This window comes from Lissotriton helveticus, chromosome 1_2, assembly GCF_964261635.1.
Source record: "Lissotriton helveticus chromosome 1_2, aLisHel1.1, whole genome shotgun sequence".
Lineage (NCBI taxonomy): Eukaryota > Metazoa > Chordata > Amphibia > Caudata > Salamandridae > Lissotriton > Lissotriton helveticus.
Window position 1 is genome coordinate 81,252,177 of NC_136058.1, and position 23,100 is coordinate 81,275,276.

At 46.8% G+C, this 23,100-nt stretch overlaps 1 protein-coding gene across 2 annotated transcripts in view; it reads right to left on the bottom strand.

Annotated features, from left to right (window-relative positions):
• The window catches only part of MIER1 (MIER1 transcriptional regulator), a 399,774-nt gene that overhangs the window by 331,808 nt on the left and 44,866 nt on the right, over nt 1-23,100 (bottom strand). For both annotated transcript variants that reach the window (XM_078668904.1, XM_078668900.1), the window contains exon 2: nt 18,614-18,756. In XM_078668904.1, coding sequence (XP_078525030.1) covers nt 18,614-18,756 — 143 coding nt within the window. The remainder of the gene's footprint in view (nt 1-18,613; nt 18,757-23,100) is intronic.

The following is a 23,100-nucleotide window of genomic DNA, read 5'->3' on the forward strand; positions in this document are numbered from 1 at the left end:
CAAAAACGGCCCCCAGGGCCCAAAACCGGCCCCCACCCTTGCGGCCCACCGTGGGATTGCCCGGTGCCCGCAACGGCCAGTCCGGGCCTGTGTTTGTGTTGCATATGGTATTTAATATAATGTTAAATGGGTGTAGGTTGGATTATCAAATCAAATGGATTTTTTAATGACACAAACCCCACCTGAAATAGAAGGCAAAAACGGAATCTCTTAAAACAAGCATTTGCAATGCAATAGGTCTCGCATTAGGAAAGTTTGAGCTATTGGCATTGTAAATGACACATTTTTTATTTATGGTTTGTTTTTGAAAATAGCGAAATTAATAGCTTTGTCATTTACAATGCCAATAGTTATAACTTTCGCAAATGTGACACCTATAGCATTATTAATGCAATATGTGTTGTATTTACGTGACTTACATGTATTGATATTACAAATAACAATGGCTTAATTTTTTTCAATATAATACTTAAATAAGTTATTGTAATTTATAATGGCATTAGCTTAAAGTTTTGTAAATAACTTTTGTGAAGATTATGTTCAGTGTATTTTATTGTGGCGAAAATCCAAGAACAGAAGTGAAATATTAACATATTTTTGTTACATTTGTAATAAATCTTGAAACATTGAGATAACTTATTTGAACCAGGTGTTGTTGAAAGGTTGCACAGATTGATGCTGTGGTGGCGCAGAGTAATGTTGTGATGGCAAACGAGTGATGCTGTGGTGTTCAGTGATGCTGTGGTAGCGCATAGTGATGTTGTGGTGCCCCTGAGTAATGGTGTGGTGGTGCGGAGTGATGCTGTATGCTATGCTATGTATTGTTTTGCTATCCTATGTTTTGTTATGCTATGCTTGGTTATGCTATGCTATGTTTTGTTGTGTTTTATTATGCTATGCTTTGTTTTGCTATGCTACGTTTTGTTATGCTATGCTATGTTTTTTTGTGTTTGGTATGCTATGTTTTGTTATGCTATTATGTTTTGTTTTGCTATGCTATGTTTTGTTGTGTTTTGTTAAGCTATGCTTTGTTTTGTTGTTGTTTGCTATGTTTTGTTATGCTATGTGTTGTGATTTGTTATGCTATGTTTTGTTATGTTATGTTTTGTTTTGCTATCCTATGCTTTGTTTTGTTATGCAGTGTTTAGTTATGCTATCCTATGCTTTGTTATGCTGTGTTTTGCTATGCTATGTTTTGTTGTGCTATGCTATGTTTTGTTGTGTTTTGTTATTATATGTTTTGTTATGCATTGTTATGCTATGCATTGTTATGCTATGCTTTGTTATGCTATGCTTTGTTATGCTATGCTTTGTTATGCTATGCTTTGTTGTGCTATGCTTTGTTGTGATATGCTATGTTATGTTTTGTTATGCTATGTTTTGTTGTGTTTTGTTATGCTATGTTTTGTTTTGTTATGCTATGCTTTGTTATGCTATGCTATGTTTTGTTATGCTATGCTACGTTTGCAAGGCTACGGTGGGCGGGCCCATTACTAAAGGACAAGCATTCAGAAGACTTTCCAACCTTAAACGAGAGTAAAAACAGAAATAGTGAGCCGCATTGAAGAAGGGAAGCGCTTTCCATAAAGCGCTTTCCATAAGCCGCGCGCCTTTTCCAAAGTGGAGGAAGCACTCCACACCTTGGTGCCACAAGTAAAGCGCCTAACACACACTGAGCATATCAATCTGAACTGATGGTTCTGGAGCAAGTTAGAGTGCACACAGAGTCCGCAGTTCAGGGGACGTCTGCCATCCGGGGCTGTGCCACACAGCAGCTCCTAACCCAGAGCTCCTTCCCTGGGAAAGAAGCGTGAATGCCGCCCAGGTAGAGAAGCCCTAGAGAGGAAATGGGCCATTAAAACAGCATAGTGTCTGCCGGATACACAGCAAGGCTACGGTGGGCGGGCCCATTAATAAAGGACAAGCATTCAGGAGACTTTCCAACCTTAAACGAGAGGAAAAACAGAAATAGTGAGCCGCAACCAGCATAGGACAGCAAGAGAGCTCTAGTGCATGTAAGAGGGTCAGTCAAGGGCAGCAATAGCGGCGAAACGAAAATAGGCCGCGAAATGAAAACAAGTTGGTGGGGGGCGGGGGAGTGAGCGAGTGGGAGGGAAGCGCTGGCGAAGCGTCGTGCTTCAAGAGCCTGGTTGGGGGGGGGGCGGGGATGCGAGCGAGTGGGAGGGAACGGGCCAAGCACGCGCTGGCGAAGCGGCACGCTTCAATAGATCACAGGAACTGCATGTAATCCGCATGAAATTCGCTTGCTCTAAGAGTTTGTTTCAACCTCTATAGATCTTGACATCTGCAATGCGCAAGCGCATTGACAGAGGTCGAGACCTAAAAAGCATTAAGCTGGCTAGTATAAGTTCGGCAGGAAAAACAACCAAACAGTACTTCATACTGTGATCACTTTCAGTTGCCATTAAGAGGCCAACCAGCATTTTTTACTACTTTCACTTTAAAATTACTGTTTTCCTAAACCAAACAAATGTTTCATTTAATCCAATGCAGTCACCTGGATCACAAAGTTGAACCCACTTTTTAATAGAAAGGATTTCATAAAATATCTGTAAACTTAAGAATTTGCATTAAAATGTAGCCTGATACACTTCATTAGCAAGTCCCTAGCCACCCGCTCCAAACCTGTTCAGCATTCTATTCCCATTTTTTCCTTATTAGAGGCACTACTGACTTCATCTTGAATTATGCACGCTGCCAACCTCATCTGGCACCTGAAGATGCATATTGTTCCAGATCTGCCTTAAACCGGTTTATCCCATTGGAGAAGCCACCTTTTCAAATTATTCATGAAATCCCGCAAACAGTATGACTATTTCAGTGAGAGATGCTACCAGTAGTGAATCTGAATTGTAAGATTTTTAAATGAAAACATCGTCACCGCCATCTAATTAGTTCAACGTCTCCACTTTCTCATTTTTAAAATCTGAAATGGGCTGCTTCATCAACTTTACTATTATCTTTCGACCACGGTACATGACATACTGTGTGGAAAACACATGCATATTTTGGTCTTTCTTGAGCATGCAGCACAATGGTGATTTTTTTAAGGTTAGGTTTGAAGGAAAGGCATAATTATATGAGCAGGGAGCAGACAATAACATCCCACAGTTCTCGCTAATAATACAGTCTACCGATTTCCTCATAGATTTATTTATTTTTTTTATATTTATTTTTCATAAGACCTGTATCAGGCAACAGAGATGTTACACAGCGCTTTCGCTTACAACCCATCCGGGCCAGCCGCATACATTTTTCATTATGACACTGGTATTTAGTGAACACAGCCTCAAGGCCGACAACCCTGGGGTTCGGCGGCGCAAAAGGTGTAATTTCAACAGTTGGCAATCATAAAACTATTTGGTGACGTGGAGATGTAGGTCTGTAGAGTTTTTCTCCTTTTTTTGTTTGGTGATATGTGTGAGCTCGCAGGTATTGGGCCATGGTAGCACACATCAATGTTCTCAACTAAACTGCGGTTCATCGTGAGACATGTGGAACGTGAGGGAGGGCGGCACCGGAGCCTCCCTCCCGATAGGACGTAGGGTATTGATAGTGAGAGATGAGGCTATTCCGCATCCCAAGTGTGTCGGCGAGCAAATGCTTATATAGCTTATCCACTATCGGTGAGAGCGTCCGGCCTTTGTGCTAGTAGCTGGAAAGAATCACTCCGACCAGGACCGTCACTCTCAGAGGTCCCAAGAGTTAGCGTGTGTTACATCTAACTTGGAGGTGTCTGGTCTAGAGGGGAAAGGGACCAGCATTTCAATTTAGAACAATAACTTGGAAAAAATGTGCTAATGAAAAAAAGAAAAAGGGAAAAAAAAATGAAGGGATTTGGAGGTAGAGATTGACATGGGCTGAAGGAGGGAACTGCAGTGCCAATGTATCGATAGTGGTCCAGTGGGCGGGCAGGCTAGAGTATACGGGGAGCGTTCCTCCTGCATGTTAAGTATTCAGGGGGGAACATCGTTATAGGGGCGCGCTAGGTATGGTAATGCAGCATCATGTGTGGGGCAAACGGCGGCAGAACCCCCCGTTGACGGCTGGGCGTGTAAGGATGCGAGCGCGGGAGGGGCGACGCACACGTCAAAGTGGGACAGTCAGATTCGCGGCATGTGGCGATCGAGGCATGGAGGTCTTGTAGGGAGCGATTAACGTAATGTACGTGAAGACTCAAGTATGCGTAGATGTCTGGGAAGGGGGGAAGAGGGAAGATCGTGTGAGTAGGGGTGTCTAGTGGGTTTGGGTGTTCCCCACGATGTCTGTTGCATGGAGGGGAAGGGAAGGGGGGGCAACATTAATCTCTTCACGTGATACCCTGTTCCACACACTTCTGTTGAAAGGACTGGAGGATGTCATCCCAGTATTGTGCGATCGGAAATTTCCGAAGGCCCGCTGTCTCTTCTCGTCGCAGGACAGTGCTCTCCGCCCGTGCCCAGTTTGTGAGTGACAGGCACCAGTGTCGGATGTGTGGGGGTGTGGCAGCCTTCCACCGCTTGGTAAGCAGCCGTTTGGCCGTGATAAGGCCAAGATCCCAGTACCGGGTCGGGACCTTGTTCAGTCGAGTGCGTTTGTATAATCTAAGTATACAGGCCTCCCAAGTCCTCGGTACGTATTCTTTGGTGCAGTGCGCGAGTAGCGTGGTTACCCCATCCCAATAATGTTGAATACCGATTTCCTCATAGATACAGACAAATAAGAAAACAGGGAATTCAACTCTAAGTGAACTACAGTGGACTTGCTGAAGGACAGTTAACATTTGTTCTTTGTGGAGTTAACAGCAAAAACAGAATAATTTTCCTGTGTCACACTTTTCTAAAGACGACCTTTAACAGTGGGATTCAGGTTGCCTTTTGTCTGATAGTATAGTTTGGGAGGGCTTTGCTTTTGATTGAGAGAACATTTAAATGAGTGACCCTTGACCCAACCAGGTAGGTAGCTTCCCCTCCGCACAGCACCGCCTGTGTGTCCCTGCCCCAGCTGCCGCTGCTGAGGAAGTTTGAGGCCCTTCTTCGCCCGCAGGCTACCACCTGCGCCTCATCCCTGGTGGCCAGTGGTAGGCCGTAGGTTTGCTCATCTCTGCTATTTTTCCGCTATTCATTGTATTTTAGTGTATTGTATTGACTGTATTGCCGTTATTGTCATTGTTGTGCCTGTGGCTGCTTTTCTCTGTCCTCACCCGCTGTCGGTACTTGAACTGTGCCATTTTTCCTCTCTGTTCCCCTCGCTGTCCCTGTGTCTCTCTGCCCGTCTTTGCCTTTTGTTCCTTGAGCTGCCCCAGTAAACCTGTGCCAGTTTTTACCTTCTGTTCCATTAGTTGCCCCTGCATTTCCGTGCCCTTTTGCCTTCTGTTCCCTTAGTTGCCCGCACCGCTCCCGCCGCTTCGTTCCCTGCGGCCCGCCCCCCTGACTGCCCATTTGCTGCCCCGCCTCCCAGCTGCTCCTCCCTCCCACATCCCCATATATGCCCGCCGCTGGGCGGTGAGGAGAGCTACCCTTGACCCTACCAGGTAGGTCACTCCCCCTCCGCATAGCACCGCCTGTGTGTCCCTGCCCCAGCTGCCGCTGCTGAGGAAGTTCGAGGCCCTCCTTGAAACTGCAGGCCACCACCTGCGCCTCAGCCAGTGGTAGGCGGTAGGTTTGCTCAGGGCCGTTTCTACCATTAGGCAAGACTAGACGGCTGCCTAGGGCTGCAAAAGGGGGAGGCCGGCAAAATACATGAGTTTGGGCAGGCGGGAATCCCCTTGAACGGGCTTCGAATTCAACGTGATGTGATGTGATGTCAGGTTCGGTGCCAAGGGCGGGGGCCGTGTGCGCCGCTATGCGACTTCCGATTTCGCTCTTGACGACTCGACCCATCAGAGTGGGCGGGCCTTTGTGCCCACACCCTGTACTTACCTCAAAGTGCCTGCCCGCTTCTAGGAGCATCCGTATCGTTGTTCTGAGAGGTAAGGGCTGGCCCTTGGCTCCGGTAACAACCCATGTGTGCACTATTAAAATTTGTCACTGGCTGCACTTTCCCGGCAGTGGCAATTGGGTGACTTTTTGACCAAATTGTATGCGGGCGTGGTGCCTCTCTACTCCATGTACTCTGACTTTACTCGTGGGCCACAGCCCCAAATGGAATATACCAGCTGACCGCTGGCCTATTGTCCCTCCCAATCTGACCCTAGGGCAGCATCAGTCTTTCAGCTACACAGCAGTCAAAAGAGGCCAACTCATCCCCAGCCCTACCAGCCTTTCAGAGGCACGACATAGCAAACCCAGTGACTCGCTGACTGCTCCTCAGTACTACTGGCCTTTCAGAAGCATGGAGGCACGTGTCGCAGACACGCAGGAGTGTGATGAGTGTGGCTGGCATTGATTCAACTCCAGTCCTGCTGGCCATCCAGAATCACGAGGCTACTGATCCGTCAGAGGCGCACCTCGATTTTCCGAACAAAGGACAGACTCTCCGTTGGCTTCTCCAAGCCCTGTCCGCTGTGTTCAGACTCTCAGCAACAACAGCCTTTTGGAGGCCGCGTCGTGTGACTAACGCCCTCAACACTACTGGCCTTTCAGAGGCGCCCCTGGCATGACTGACATTACTGTTCGTTTCACCATATATCGAGTGAAGCACAGGAGGGTGGACTGCCAGGAGATAGGAGCAGGGAGGCCGACTGAAAGGAAGAGGGTAACGATAAACCCATGAGGCTGGCCCGAGTTTGGTTAAGGATTCCTTAGATACAAAAAATCGAACCTAATTGAAAGCGGTTTTGATACGACAGGAACCCTGTTTCTAACTCGTATGGAACCTTACCATTGACATTGGGTATGAAAACGGTGACTCCTCCTGGCAGACAAATCCGGCACTCATTCATCTCAGTCACAGAAATATCCTGATGACTACCAATAGATGTAGATCACAACATTAAGGAACATTGAGACAACTCCTTATCCAAGAGAGATAACATAAATTTGCACATTCAGCAAAGCATCCCGCGATGGGTCAAGCATACGAAAGCCTATAGAAACGAACTTGAATCAGCACTCTCCAGTAGAGATATTATCTTCAGCTGGAAGAAGAATCAGTCCTGAGGAAGGTGTACAAAAAGAAAACCGAAACGCCGCGTCGACTCTTTGATTCTTTTTTATCTTGTAATTTTTATAATGATTGTTTATTGTGATATGTTTTTAACACTGTGGTTTGTATAATGAACTATGAAGTGATTGAATGAATAAATAAATTTTATACCAGAATTTTACCAAAGATAGATTGTTATTTTGTCTGTCATTGTAATTGTGAAATTTTGTGGATAATTTGCACAAGTCCATTATTGTCCCAATTGTTGTTAGGGTTTTATATATATTTTTTACACCTTATTGCATCTTTACCTCTCCCACCCATTTGTTGGCATGCTGCCTTAAGAAATATACCACCAATGAGTATTAGTAGAATTGGACATATTCTTTACTGTCCATCTAACTGGGACTTTTAGTTTTTGAGACTTCATTTCCCCCCAGTCCCTTACAAGTCTGAGTGGGGTCCTCCTTTTCTTTTATATAATAACCTGGCATGACTGATCCACCAAGCGCTAGCAGGGTATCGTAGGTCGACGAATCTGTTATTTAAGAGGTCACCTTGACGTGTTGTTGACTCTTCCCCAGCCCCACCGACACGGTCCCAAGGGTAGGCTGTATATCACAGGGCCTCTGATGCGGGACCTAAGCGTGGCAGTCGTTACGAGACAGTGTGAGGTCCAGCTACATTAACCATGTAGATTCTTGATCAAGACCTGCTTATGGTCTCTCCAACCTCTCTAAGAACAAGGGTGGGGGTTCTGTGTGGCTTCTTTCTATCACTTGGCTTTTCTCTTTCAGCAAACTGCCCACCTCACAGCAACTGGGACCCCCTCCCTCACCTTTACCTTGATCTTGCCAGCATCTCTAATCGCCCAACGGGCCCCTCCTTTACATTCTACCTCCCCAGAAATAATCTCATAACAAGAAATTAGGCATTATTTATTGAGAAGTTTGTGTGAACAGTGTGTGCCCTCCGTGTCATGTCAGAGCAGCAGCAAGTGGAAAGAACGAACCTTATTGTTGGGAGGGCCCATTAGCATGTAGTCAGGCAGGGGGATGAAACATGTTCGATATTCGTCAGCACAACTCTTGTTCACAAACAATCAATTCCCTTTGAAGGGAAGTCTGAAAACCTAGTTTTCAGTACTTTTCTGAACTTCAGGTCATTGACGTTAGCTTCTGAGCTGGCTTCAAGGGTGTCTCAGAGGGGGAACATCCTTAACAACTACTTCGGAGACTCCGGAACAACGAGTTCCAGAGTCACGTTAGCAGTGATACACTGTGAACTGGACGTCTCGTGTCACTTTCATTTCTCCTCTACTCCTGCATTCATCTCTTTCCTCCAACACCAGAGCGGATTTTGACACCATACTTCATTCTGTAGTGTACATGCACGACCGAACAAGTTCCACAGCACCGGGAAATGTGAAGGTAGCATGCTGGAAAGTGACATTAGCACCGCGGATTAACACACTGTCTTCAGGGCATGAATGTTGCATTATATTAGCAGACAGTGCAAAGGAGAGTAAACATCCATACATTAAAGTCGCTTTAACCTTGGGAACGTGGTCAGCTGTGCTTTGTTCTATGTTACCATTACAATGACGCGCTTTCTTGCACGCGCTCAATAATAGTTATTGCTGACTGAGTTGATGGGGTCTTTGACACTATACTTTGGAGGTTTTCAAATTGATTTTTATGAATAATTAACACTCTATGGTGACGATTTTCAATATTAACCTGTTATGTGACTCCGGCGGTAGTAAAAGGGAGGTGGCGGCATTTCTCATTTCTCGCCTAGGGTGGCAAAACACCTAGAAACGGCTCTGGGTTTGCACATCTCTGCTATTTTTCCGCTATTTATTGTATTGTAGGGTATTGTATTCACTGTATTGCCATTATTGTCATTGTTCTGCCTGTGACTGCTGTTCTCTGTCTTCCCCCGCTGCCGGTACTTGATCTGTGAGACATTTTTTCCTCTCTGTTCCCCTCGCTGTCCCCGTGTCTCTCTGCCCATCTTTGCCTTTTGTTCCTTAAGCTGCCCCTGTAACCCTGTGCCCGTTTTTGCCTTCTGTTCCATTAGTTGCCCCTGCATTTCCGTGCCCTTTTGCCTTCTGTTCCCTTAGTCGCCCCACACCGCTGCGGCCCGCCCCCCTGACTGCCCATTCCCTGCCCCGCCTACCAGCTGCTCCTCCCTCCCACCTCCCCATATATGCCGGCTGTCCCGCTGGCGCTATTGCAAGCCCGTCTGCGCCCGTCCGCGCCTGGACCACGCCCAGTGCAAGAACCCCTGGTCTCTGCACCCACCACAAGGAACGCCACCACTACGATGCCAGCACTCTTCATGCCCTCAACTCTGGACAGACCCACACCTGCTTCAAAGCCGCCCGAAACGCACTCACGGCCTCTTCACCTGCCGGAACTGCAGCTACACCAGCCTCAGACCTGACGAACCACCCGCCAAGAAAGACTTCAAGCACCTACGATGCATCCTACTAAACACCCGCTCTGCACGCAAACATGCCGTCGAGCTCTGGTACCTGCTTGACACAACATCCCCGGATGTCGCCTTCCTGACAGAGACGTGGATGAACGACTCCTCCGCACCCGACATCGCCATAGCCATCCCAGATGGCTACAAGATCACCCGCAGAGACCGCACCAATTGAGTCGGAGGAGAAATTGCCACCGTCCACAAGAACAGCATCAGGGTCTCGACTAGCACCGAAGGCACTCTCAGCAACGCCGAACACATGCATTTCCAGATCCACACAGACCCCAACTCCACCCTCAGAGGCACCCTCGCCTACCGACTCCCCGGACCCCGCCCCCAGTTCAGCAACTCCATCGCCAACTTCATCAGCACGGAGACCTGAACTTTCACCTTGAGAACAACAACGACAGCAACTCCACAACCCTGATCGATAACCTCGCCAACCTCGGACTGAGAAAACTCGTCACAACGCCCACCCACTCTGCCGGCCACTTGCTCGACCCCGTCTTCTCCTCTAGCCCGCACGTCTTCTTCAACCACACCACCAAACTCCTCTGGACCGACCACCACTGCATCTACTTCACCTTCCAGAAACCCACCACACACCACCGCACCCAACAGATCCACCACCGCTGCTGGAGCAAAATCACCGAAGACCAACTACATGCAAACCTCGCTCTCAGCCCACCCACCGTACCCTCCAACACCGACGACGCGGCCCACAGCCTCAGATGCTGGATCGAGGACTGCGCCAACACCCTCACCCCACTGAATAAACCCCCCCCACAGAGACACCAGCAGGAGGGCCAGCTGGTTCACCCCAGAACTCCTAGCCTCCAAGCAAGTTTGCCGGAAACTAGAGAAGAAATGGCACAGTGAACAGACCCCGGACAGCCACGCAGCACACAAGGACGCCATCCGCAACGACCACCACCTCATCAGGTCTGCTAAGAGGACCTCCTTCAAAGACCAACTCGATAACAACACACACGATAGCAAGGTGCTCTTCAACATCGTGAAGGAACTCTGGAGTTGGGATTAGAGCTTGAGCTCTAATCCCAACTCCAACACCAACAACATACCGCCGTCGCAAGCCCTGTGCGACTACCTCACCACTTTCTTCCACCGCAAGATAGCAGACATCCACGACAGCTTTAACACCCAGACACCCCCAACAGACAGCAACACAACAGACTCTCCGCACATCAACGACCATGACCCCCTGCTAGCCTGGGTCAGCGTGAGCACCAATGACACCATCAAGACCATGAGCACAATCCACTCTGGCTCTCCGTCAGACCCATTCCCGCACCACGTCTTCAACAAAGCAAGCAGCCCCATCGCACCCCAACTGTGCAACGTCATCAACCTCTCCCTCGAGACCGCGGCCTTCCCTGAGAGCTGGAAACACGCAGAAATCAACGCCCTACTCAACAAACCCAAGGCCGACCCAAGAGACCTCAAGAAATTCCGGCCCATCTCTCTGCTCCCGTTCCTGGCCAAGGTCTTCGAGAAGATCGTCAACAGACAGCTAACCCAGCAAACACAGCACCGCAATCATTGCCGCCACCACCGAAATCAGGACCCTGCTGGACAACGGTGAGACCGCAGCACTCATCCTCCTAGACCGTCTGCCATCGCACACTACGCACACCCCTCCACGCCGCAGGGATCCGAGACAAGGCTCTGGAATGGATCACCTCCTTCCTCACCGGCAGAACCCAGAGCGTCTGCCGCCCCCATTCTGATCCTCAGACTCCGTGATTATCTGCGGCGTACCCTAGGGATCCTCCCTCAGCCTGACACTGTTCAACATTTACATGGCCCCGCTCGCAGACGTCGCCCGACAGCACGACCTCAACATAATCTCCTATGCCGACGACACTCAACTGATCCTCTCCCTCACCAAGGACCCCATCACCGACAAAGCCAAACTCCACTAAGGAATGAAGGCCGTCGCCGACTGGATGAAGATCAGCCGTCTGAAGCTGAACTCCGACAAGACGGAGGTCCTCATCCTCGGCTCCAACCCTTCAGCCTGGGACGACTACTGGTGGGCGACGGCACTGGGGGCAGCCCCGACACCCACCGACATCCAGCGACCACGCACGCAACCTGGGAATCGTCCTCAACTCAATGCTCTCAATGACCAAGCAAATCAACGCCGTCTCCTCCTCCTGCTTCGACACCCTCTGCATGCTCCGCAAGATCTACAGATGGATCCTGACAGATACAAGAAAGACAGTCACCCAGGCTTTCGTCAGCAGCAGACTCGACTACGGATATGCCCTCTATGCAGGAGCCCCGACCAAGCTCATCAAACGACTACAACACATCCAAAACGCCTTGGCACGACTGATCTTTGACATACCATACCACAGCCACATCACCCCCCACCTGAGAAACCTGCACTGGCTCCCCGTCAACAAGAGGATATCCTTCAAGCTCCTCATCCACGCACACAAGGCACTCTACAAGACTGGCCCAGCCTACCTCAACAGACAACTTTCCTTCTACATCCCCAACTGCCAGCTACGCTCCGCCGACCTCTCACTCGCCACCACCCACGCGTCCGAAAAGCAACCACCGGCGGGAGATCCTTCTCCCACCTCGCCGCTAAGACATGGAACACCCTCCCACTAAGCCTACGTCAGACCCAAGATCTGCTGACCTTCAGGAGGACCCTCAAGACCAGGCTGTTCGACCTGTAGCACGCCCCCCAGCTCCTTGAGACCCTCACGGGTATGTAGTGCGCTTAACAAATGACTGATTGATTGATTGAATGATGCACTGGTTTCAAATTTCAAAGCTTTATTCGATTATTTTATAACAATCATAAAAGCATACAATGTCAAAAAAGCAGGATAAAATACACAGCAAGCGACATAATTTACAATGAATAAAGCAGCTCAGTTGGGAACACATATTCGACCGCACAATCAAGTATTTGACAAGTTCATCATACTTAGAACACCAGACTTTTCCTATGGGACACAGCTTTAAAAATAAAGGTAGCAGTGAAAAAACAAATATCCAAAGTATCTAGTGCAAATAGTAATTTCATGGCTTGGGCAGTGGTGGACACAGAGTGTTTCTTAAAAACAGGTTTGAGGTAAGATAAACGAATGTGCAGGTATAAAGGACAAATAAGCATAAAGTGCAATGTGCTTTGCTTGGTAATGCCATCGCACGGGCAAGGATTTGGGCTATAAATTTTCATCTGTGGGAAAGCCACCAAATTATGGGCAATGCCTAATCTCAACCTAGTGAGAACAAACTGATGGGATTGTTTAGTGATGACTTTTAAATACATAGGCATGCCCTGGCCAACCTTCGTGTTCGAGTGGTAAAAAACATGGGTTGAAAAGTGGCTACTTTGAACACTACGCAAATTAGATTTGGTCCCCAGATAAACCTTTTTAACCTCCTGTTTGGGGACAATTACGGCGCTCAGGGGGTCGTCAAAAATGTCCAGATTAAAAATTCCATTGTAGGATGTTAAAACATAATTTAACCAGGGGATTTTACGAGCATTGTCCAGCCGGAGACAGTCTAAGATAATTCGCCTAGTGAATCCTGGCTCATCCTTTGCCCAGATTGACCTCCAAACCATAAGTGGTCTCAAGCCCATTAAATCTGTGAGGTAGTCCAGCCCTGTGACTGTGACTCAGTAACGTGGATGCCGAAGAGGGGAGACACAAGAGTCTTTTAAGGAACTGGTTCTCTGTAACTTGCAGGTCCTCATGGTTGCAGTAGCCCCATACACCTGAACCGTATAGGGCAATAGATGCACATCTATGCCTGTAGATGTTTAACATATCAGGGATGCGACGGCTGCCCAGTTTTGATGCAAAGCGGAATACTCCCGAGGAACTTTTATCCATCTTGGCCTTCACGTTTAAAATCTCTGTTGCCCATGACCCTCTGCTATTAAAAGTTATGCCAGGATAACAAAATGTGTCCACTACCTCTATTCTGTGTTCATTAAAATGGAATGGTTTAAAAAGTTTCATCCGTTTCCCACAAGCCATAATGAAAGTCTTAGAGTTATTAATTTTTAGTTTTCTCCCCTGGATAAAATCATAGAAATAATTCATAAAGTTTTGGAGTCCATTCGGAGTTCTCGAGAGAAGGACCGTGTCATCTGCATATAGCAGAACCGGGACAGGGTGGCCATAAATCTGTGGGGAATCTGCTTGAGCCCTCTTTAATTCGGACTCCATAGAATTTATAAAAAGGGAGAAAAGTAACGGGGCCAGCACACAGCCTTGCCTTATGCCTGATTTAACCCTGATTTTCGTAGTACATTCCCCGGCCTGACCAAAGCGAATCTGGGCTGAAAGTTTATTATATAATCTGGCCAGGAAGTATATTATTGCTGGCGGGGCTCCCATTTCCAATAGAGTGGACCATAACAAAGTATGATCCACCAAATCAAAAGCGCTTGAGAGGTCAGCGAAACAGAGAAATAATGAGCCCTGTTTTCCTTTGGTGTATCCCTATGATGAGGTCCAAGTTGATACACTGTTCTATTGTCCCAAGACCCTTGCGGAAACCAAATTGGGATTCAGCTAGAATTTTATTGTCCCCCGCCCATTCCTCCAATCGCACTAGTAGGACCCTGCTCATGATCTTAAGTGAGGCATCCAGAAGGGAGATAGGACGGTAGTTCTTAGCCTCTCCTCGATCTCCCTTCTTGTAGATCGGGAGGATTATGGATTTGCTCCATGTAGATGGGGTACTATCACTGACTGATGCGTTGAACACCTGGGTCAGGAGCGGACTCCAAAGAGCCTGATTGGATTTATACAGGTCAACCGGGACCCCATCCGGTCCCGGTGCCTTCCCCCCTTTGCTCCTACTAATGGCAATTTCTACTTCTTGGAGGGTAATCCCCAGCGGTAGCTTAGATTCAAAAGGGGCGGCCGAAGAGCTAACACAATCCTCCCTGGCCGGGTCAAAAATTTCTGTAAAATATTGTACCCATTTATCCTCACTAACTTGGGCTGATAATATAGGGAAATCTTCCTTTAGGAGAAAGGGACTATTGACCGTGCTCCAAAAGAGCTTACTGTCACGCAGTACTGCTGCTTTAGTCAAATTATCCCAGGCAAGCTCCCTTAGCTCTTGTTTTCTACAGGTAAGATGTTTTTTTATAAGTCGACCTGAGGTGTAGAATGACATCCCTGTCTCTGGGTTGTTTAGAGAGAGCCCGCTTAAGTTCTTGAAGGGATTTAGTGCAAGCACTATCAAACCAGCCCATGGCTGCCTTCTTCGATATGCCTTTGGAGATGGTAAGGGATCTTTTTGTGATGGTGCCTAGTTCCTCAAAATCAACAATAATGCACTGAGGGGAAGCATCAAAGTCCAGACATTTAAGTATCACTTCAGACCCCGCTCCTACAATTTTACGCAGCAGCTTCTCCGAGTTATCCCCACACCATTTAATACGGATACCATTCTGCCTGCAGGGAATTAAGTCTTCTACTATCCTACGCTGAACATTGGCCGGGGACCCCCAGATAGATGTCACCATAGTGATGGCATTATGGTCGCTACTAGCAAAATCTACAACAATCGGGACCGAACAGAGCGAGGCAGTGTGTACAGATACCAGTAGATGGTCAATAACAGAGGCCGTGTTTGTACCTACAAAGGTTGGTACAGTGTTACCCTCATTATCTGTAGCCGGATATTGGATCAGTAAATCGAGGTTGAGCATAAGGGAGTTGAGAGAATCGCCATAAGGTGTATGTATAAAATGTGCCCGGAATTCCCCATTATCCCCGTCAAACCCACATACTTTTGTAAAGGAGTGGGGGCAAGTACGAATATTGAAGTCCCCACCCCAAATGATATCAAAGGACTTGTGGGTATCTTTACAGATATTTCTCACTGCTAGATCGAGCTCATCCACAACTGAAGTATTAGTAGCATCAAACATGTTATTATAATGGTTGATCAGCAAGGTTACATGCCCCCTTTTGTGTTCCAAACTTAAGATTTGTGAATGAAAGCCCACAGTCAGGTGCGATTTCACACAAACAGAAAAATTCACAGAAAGTAAGATTACAAGCCCACCTTTAGCCCTGCCCATGTTGGACTTTTGTGCCGGGTTGTTGTATGACACAAAACCATCAAAAGTGATGTCAGATGTTACCCAAGTCTCTTGTAAACATAAAACGTCAAACTGGGAAAGGGATTCACTCCAGCCCAAGGACGACATTTGCCGACTCCAGCCAGCAATATTCCAGCTAGCAAATTTGAAGCCAGAAATACATGTTGTAGGTTCAGTAGACTCAATGACTCTAGTGAATTCTGTTGACGGCAAGGTTTCAACAGGGGTGACCATAGATACTAGTGGGTAGTGTGTGACATGAGGGTCAACGCCCCCGGATATTAAATATGTTGGGGTAGGAGGCATTATGGGTGCTGGGACCTGAGGTATACCTTTACCCTTAGCATCTCGTGAACTATTACCAGTATCAAGGAGGGAGGGGTTTAAGACATAGGTCGTTGGTAGTCAATCGACTCCATCTAAACCGTTGAGACAACTAAATCGGTTAAAGTCATAAAAAGGGGTCTCCGGGGGCAACAAAACCGGTCTTGCATCAAACCTCCGATATCTGCCCCTCCGCTCAACCCTAGTCCAGTTGTCTCTGCCTCGATCATGATACGTGGGATTGGGGGGAAAGAAAAAAGACACGGGTAGCGTCTGGATGGTGGAATCGAGGGATCTATTAGAACCTGCCCAAATGTGCGAGACCGTTCTAGGGTCTCTGAAACTGACAGTTATACAGTCCCCATTGATAGACTTTCTAGTTTTCACCAGCCAGGGCACCCTTCTGACCATAATAATTTCGTTGTGAAGGTGGGCCGGGAGAGGTCTATTCCAGTTCAGCCATCTAACGACTTTACTTTTAAGAGATTGAAAATTCTCGGCTTCCCCAGCTTCCAGTGGGGGAGCTCCGGCCAAGACTACAGTGAAGCGGTTAGCTTCTGGGGGCAGGTCTGGCCTGCGCGATCTAGGGGCAATCCGGTCGGGTGCTGGGGGAGCTATATGGCCATCAGTTGTGCCCCATTAGTAGTGGCTATAGATTGGGCTGGTCCTACAGGTAGCAAAGGGGGGATATTAATGTTGCTAAGATGGGTAGGGGCTAAATGGCCAGTTGGGGGACATAAAGAGTTAGCGGCGTCATTCACTAAAGGCGGACCTAGGACAGTGGGATTAATTTGAGGGTTACACAGGGTGTTGGGCTTGGGGGATCGAGCTAATGAAGCAGCTATGGCTTTCTCAATATTAGTAAGACGGAGTTCTATCCGTTCCATTTTAGACTCTAGGGGGAATAAAAGTGATTTAAAGAGAGCTCCCAAGTTTTCTAAAGTTAAGTCCATGCTGAGTGGGGGTTGTAGTGGACCTAGTGTGAGGTTGGAGGTATCATGTTTGTGCTTAGCTGTTTTGGATCTTCCACCCGATTTCGTGTTGTATTGCCTTTTACGTTTAGTTGCGGCCCCGTCTTTAACCCCATTTGACAAATTGTCACAAGTAACAACGAGGTCAGAAGAGATGGACACATTATTATCAAAAACCATATCTATTTCAGGGAGGATTTCATTAACCAGAATGTCCAAGTCAAGAGCCCCCGGGTTAGTGTCCATAGGTGTTAAAGTTGGACCAACCGCAGCAATATTAATAGATTCAATGGGCCGCTCGGGCATCTTGGCGTTGGCTAATGTTCCAAGGGAGGATCTCTTAAAGGACGATAGTTCCTCGGATAAGCGTTTTTCAAGTACATTTATTTCAGAATCGATTAGAGTATTAGCTCTAATCAAAAATTTCTCCATACCTCCGGCAATGGAAGATTTACTCCTGGTTTCGCGACAGGACCTCTCCCCACACTAGGAATAGCAAGGGGTAGCAGCAAAAGCAAAAGGGGGGGGGGCCCGGTCCGGTCAAGTCCGGTCACGAACGGGCACAAACCTTGGCCCGGGCTTCGCCCGGGACGCACCCGCGCAGCGGTGAGCTCCAGGTGCTATGAAGAGTGGACGGGGGGCGGGGCAGCAGGGAGAGCGGACCAGGTGGAGGCAATTGGTCAGACAGGGACTCCTGGGAAACGGAGTCCCTGTGATACGCTCGCAGCCCTGCTGCCTGTCTCCCCCTCGCCTCTCCTCCCACAGCGTCTCGACATCAGTCCACAAAGCAGGCGGGCAGAGATAATCCGGGACAGTTTCTCCTCAGAACAGGTTCGGTAAAGTTGAGTCTCCCACCGATGCACGGGAGGCAGTGCTTATTACTCCTTCGTGGCCGGGGGCGGGGCAGGCAGGGAGAGCGGACCAGGTGGAGGCAATTGGTCAGACAGGGACTCCTGGGAAACGGAGTCCCTGTGATACACTCGCAGCCCCGCTGCCTGTCTCCCCCTCGCCTCTCCTCCCACAGCGCCTCGACACCAGTCCACAAAGCAGGCGGGCAGAGATAATCCGGGACAGTTTCTCCTCAGAACAGGTTCGGTAAAGTTGAGTCTCCCACCGATGCACGGGAGGCAGTGCTTATTACTCCTTCGTGGCCGGGGGTGGGGCAGGCGCATGCACTGGTTTAACAAAAACAGAAAGCCCATTACCGCCAACTTGACAATTGACCCAAGTATTATTACAGTAGTGAACATTTACTGAAATGTTTGTCCAAGTTAATCAGGGAGTACTGGAATAATTTAATAGCAAAGATCATTTTAACTTATAATTTTTTACGGCTATGCTTGATTTGCCATTTTACAATAAACCATCCAAAGTTGGCATTGTTTGTATGAACCAGGACACAAAGCACGTACAATTTAACTAGACAACACAGATTTACATCTTTGTCTAATATCATGACCCTGTGGCTACATTAAGTGCTGTCTTCATAAGCTTATGGGCTTGCAGATAATTTAGAGATGAGACCTATAATTTGTAACCTTTTTCTACTGTTCAGAGCAGACCGTATTTTACAGTTGTCTTATTTTTCTTGCAAGTACATCATGCATTCACATTTAGTTACCTCCTGGCTTTCTTCGTCTTCTGCCAATTTGGGAAGCTGTGTTTTGCCAATTGTTGTCACTTTGCTTTTTCTTAGGAAAGTTCTTCTAGGAATAATTCTTGCTTTGTTGTCCAAATATTCTTCGTGAAGTCTTTTTGTTGAGCCTATGAAAAGAAATCATGTTTTTACATCTAATTAAATGATGTTGGAGAATGAAACTCCTGAACTTGGGCATTTTATTTTTTATTATATCACACACTGCACAATATCTACGTGCAAAGGAAGGGGAAAAAAACAGAGGAGGAGAAAAAAACATGAGAAAGCAACAATATTCAAACAATCAAAAGAACAGCAATCTTTTCATAGATCTGCCAAAGCCAATAATAGTTATTCTGGTCAGATTATCTGGGAGAGCAAATTTTGAGACCTGAGAACCTCTTGAAGGCCAAGAACATTTATTCTTCAGGTCATCTTGTCAGGTTGCTCTTAACTGAGTGTGTTAGGGAGATAAACAAGCCCCAACCCATGTAAGTGTTTAATTAGAATTCACTCTAATACACAAAGTCACTGTCATGATCTTTTATGATCAGAAATATGATTAAATGTCTTCAGAGTAATAATCAACCAAACAGCCACAGTATCAAGACCACAAAAGGCGGTAAACCAGCACAAACAGGATTTCTATTGGCGTAGTTTTGAGTTTAGCAATACTCATACCACTGCCTTACACATGTTGCATGACAAGACGGTAAAAACTCTGTGTTGCTCACAAAGCATGGGCCACTTACCTCTGAAAACTTTACTTTTTTGCTGAGAATCTAAGTACAAAACAAATCCAAGGTTTTAGACCTTATCCATAAAGTTGGTAAGAGACTACTAGTTGACTCAGTGGTTGCGGTAGGTCAAAATATACTTGATATTAATCCTCATTTGTATTCACATTCAATTTCAAGATTCTTTCCCCTAAACATCCAGCAATCTTGAAGAAGCTTGAATCAATGCCGGAAAACATGTCCCTTGCCCATTTACACGGAAATCGATTTATGAGCCATAGGCATATGAATTGAAGCTGAGTCCATCAACTCTTATAAATTCTATGAGAGGCCTTGTATAATTATTAAAGGTGGCTAAAACGCTGACGCCTGTGGAACCCGGCAAGTCACAGATGAACCAAAAGTTAACTGAGATTTTCTCTCTAAGAAGGAAGGAAGCCAGTGAGATGCTCAGAAGCTCTCACTACTATTGCCCTAGGATGTTTGATGGTAGACCACAGTCCACCATATAGAAGGCTGAGGTTATGATTATCACCTACAATTATTTGTGTGACATATTTGATGCTGTCTTACCAAGGTAATGGTCTAGGTATATCCAGTTTTTAAATGGTCAGATAAGGTAAAAACAGAATAGAAATCAGCCAGGTATCTGCATACTTAGTAGCAGTGACACATAATTAGCAACTAAACTTAAATATTGATAAAAGTGGATTGCATATATCAAGCAGTGCCCAGACTCCATTTTACCATAGCCAATATGTGCAGCAGGCTCTTTTCTGTGCACAGCATGCATGACACGAGGCTAGTACATAAATCTCTTTTCATTATTTTCATTATATGTCACTGACAACTCTTTATTTTTGAATTCCTGAACTGTTTCTTTAATGTGTGAACATAATATTAGTGTTTTTAAAAACATATTTTTAAGCTACTGCATAACATACTCCATGATCTATACAAGCTCAATTTTCACTGAAAACAACAAAATGACCCGAATGGGCAGAGATGACTCCTCTGATCCTGGCAGAATATGCAGATCCCAAGTTTAGTGTGGCTGAAGACTTCCAACATCTTGAAAATGCCCCTAGTGGATAGGCTTGCCCGAGAACTTTTATCTCATTGGTTAGGACATGCCCGAGAGTAATGCCCACCCCCTAGCCCATACCAGGCATTTCCAGGCACCCTCTTCAGAACACTACTTGACCTGAGGAAGAATACTGGACATGCTGTCTGAATCCGGAGAGGAGACCTGAAGGACTGGGCCTGCTCTCTCTTATATCCAGGATAAAGAAGTGTACCCCAGGGGTCACACGGCTGACCTTCTGTCCAGGCCACAGAGATACAAACTACAATAGGCATTTCTGTGCAACTTCTCAGTTGACTAGTGCAACTGGACCTGGATGGATCCTGCTTTGACCTCTGTCTGACATCCTATGAGTCTCTCTAAGTGCCCCCCTGAGGTCCTAGCTGGCTTTAGAAGTGTATTTATATGGTTGATTGGGACTTAAAGATCTAAAGCCAGAAGGTAAAATCATTGACCAGGATGAACCAGTTTGGTGTATATGACCTGTGCTCCAGCACAGTCAGCCTTAAATTGCACCAAGGTCCCAGTCTACCGCAGGCTTTGACTATCATTGGCGCTTTCCCATTTAACACTTTTTAAACATTCATACCTCCGGTTCTCCTTTTTGGATTTTCTTAATTTTGTTTATTAAATTGTACTTATTTTTCTAATTCAGTTTGAGATATTTATTGTTTTGGTGCACCATAAATATTTTACATATTGCTGTATATTAAGTCTGTCTGCCTGCTCTATCCCACAGCTACTTGGGCGTTGAGTTCAAGTTAATGTAGGGTTCACCCTGATATGTGTTGTGATTATTTCTTTAGGTGGTTAGACACCCACACCAAATAATAATCCAATTTCCTACAATACTCCTCTTTGTATGTTTCCCCAATGAGTCCCTCTCGGCCACTTCACCTCCCAAATCCAGCTGAAAGCTGCAAGTTTCCACACTTCCTCTGGAAACATGCATTTGCAATCCAATGGGTCTCGCGTTTATGAGAGTTTGAGCTATTGGCAATGCAATTGCTTAAACTCTTGCAAATGCGCGATCTATTGCATTGAAAATTACTAGCGCCCATGCAGCGCTTTCACATTTATGAAGGTCGTGCCCCTTTCTTTAGAAAGCAGCGTGTCCGACATTAAAGTGAAACACGGCATGAGTGCTTTGAAAAACAAGCCAATCTTTCTAAGTTGACGGCCAATCACATACTGCCTTACCGCAAAAAAATAACATTTATTAAACAAAAAAAAAACAAAACACGACAGACCCAGAAAAGAGAGATGAGGAGGAAGGTGGGCAACATAGACAACGAAAGGGGGGCCAGAGCAAAGGAGACAGAGACAACAGGCTGCAATGCGCTCCAGAGATAATTGGGATGTTGCGAGGCAAATGAACAGAGTTTGGGGCAGCGCCAAAGAAAAGAAAAGCGCAGTCCGCCAAACTCTACTTTTTAAATATTTTATGCTTTTTGTAAATATAAAATATTGAAAGACTAGAGTTTGTCGACCTGCGCCTTTCACTGGAGTGGTGCGGGCAGGGCTTACAGAATGCCGAACTGAGTTTGCCCAGACACACTGCCAAAGAAGAGAGAGAACAAATGGAGTGCGTCCACTATAGTAAAAGTGGACTACACTGCCAAAAAAATACAAATAATGTTATGTTATACTAGTTTTATAGAGCGCACAGCTACTAAGAGTATCCCGGCGCTGCTACCAAAAAAGCCTACCACAGAACCGGCTGTAGAAACAGAATGTCAGGAGGGAAAAAAAGGCATCAGAACAACAGCGTTTTCAGTTTCTTCTTAAAACTGCCGGGTCAGAAACCATCCTGAGGGCAAGAGGGAGCTCATTCCAGGCTAAGCCAGCTTTACGAGTGAAGGAACAGCCGCCCAGCCGATGGCGTTTGAACCGGGGAGTCTGTATAAGGAATTGTTCCGAAGAACGCAATTGTCTAGAGGGAGTGTAGAAGACAAAGCGCTTCTGAAGGTAGAGGGGGCCCAGCCCATACAAGGCCCGTTGGACAATGGACAACATTTTAAATTTAAACCGAGACTCAACTGGGAGCCAGTGTAGGAGGCGAAGATGGGCCTGCACACACTGCCTGGGAGAGAGTCCCAGCAGAAGTCTGGCTGCCGCATTTTGGACTACCTGCAGCTTCCTGGTAAGATACCCCGGACATCCCACCAGGAGAGCATTAGAATATTTGGGAGAGAATAAGTGCCCAGACAACCGTTTCTTTGGCACCAGCTGGCAGGAGAGGGAGAAATTTTCGCAGCATTTTTAAGATGCCAAAGCAGGTCCCTGTAAGTTTCTTAACGTGAGTCGCAAAATTAAGGTTTTCCTCAAACCAGACCCCTAGATTTTTTTGCCAGACCCTTGTCAGACTGGGGGGGGGGGGCGGAAAGTCAGATGGCCAGAGGGTGACTCTAAAGTCCGTAGGGAACCGGCCAAACAAGAGCACCTCAGATTTCTCTTCATTGCACTTAAGCTGTGCATTGGACAGCCAATGAAACACAGAAGAGAGACACCGCTGCACGGTGCTGACCGAGTCCTCACCCCTTTTCCAGGTGAACAGTACCTGCGTATCATCCGCATAAGCCATCACCTTAGCGCCCAATGACTCCGCCTGGTAGACCAGGGGAGTCATGTAGATGTTAAACAAAAGGGGG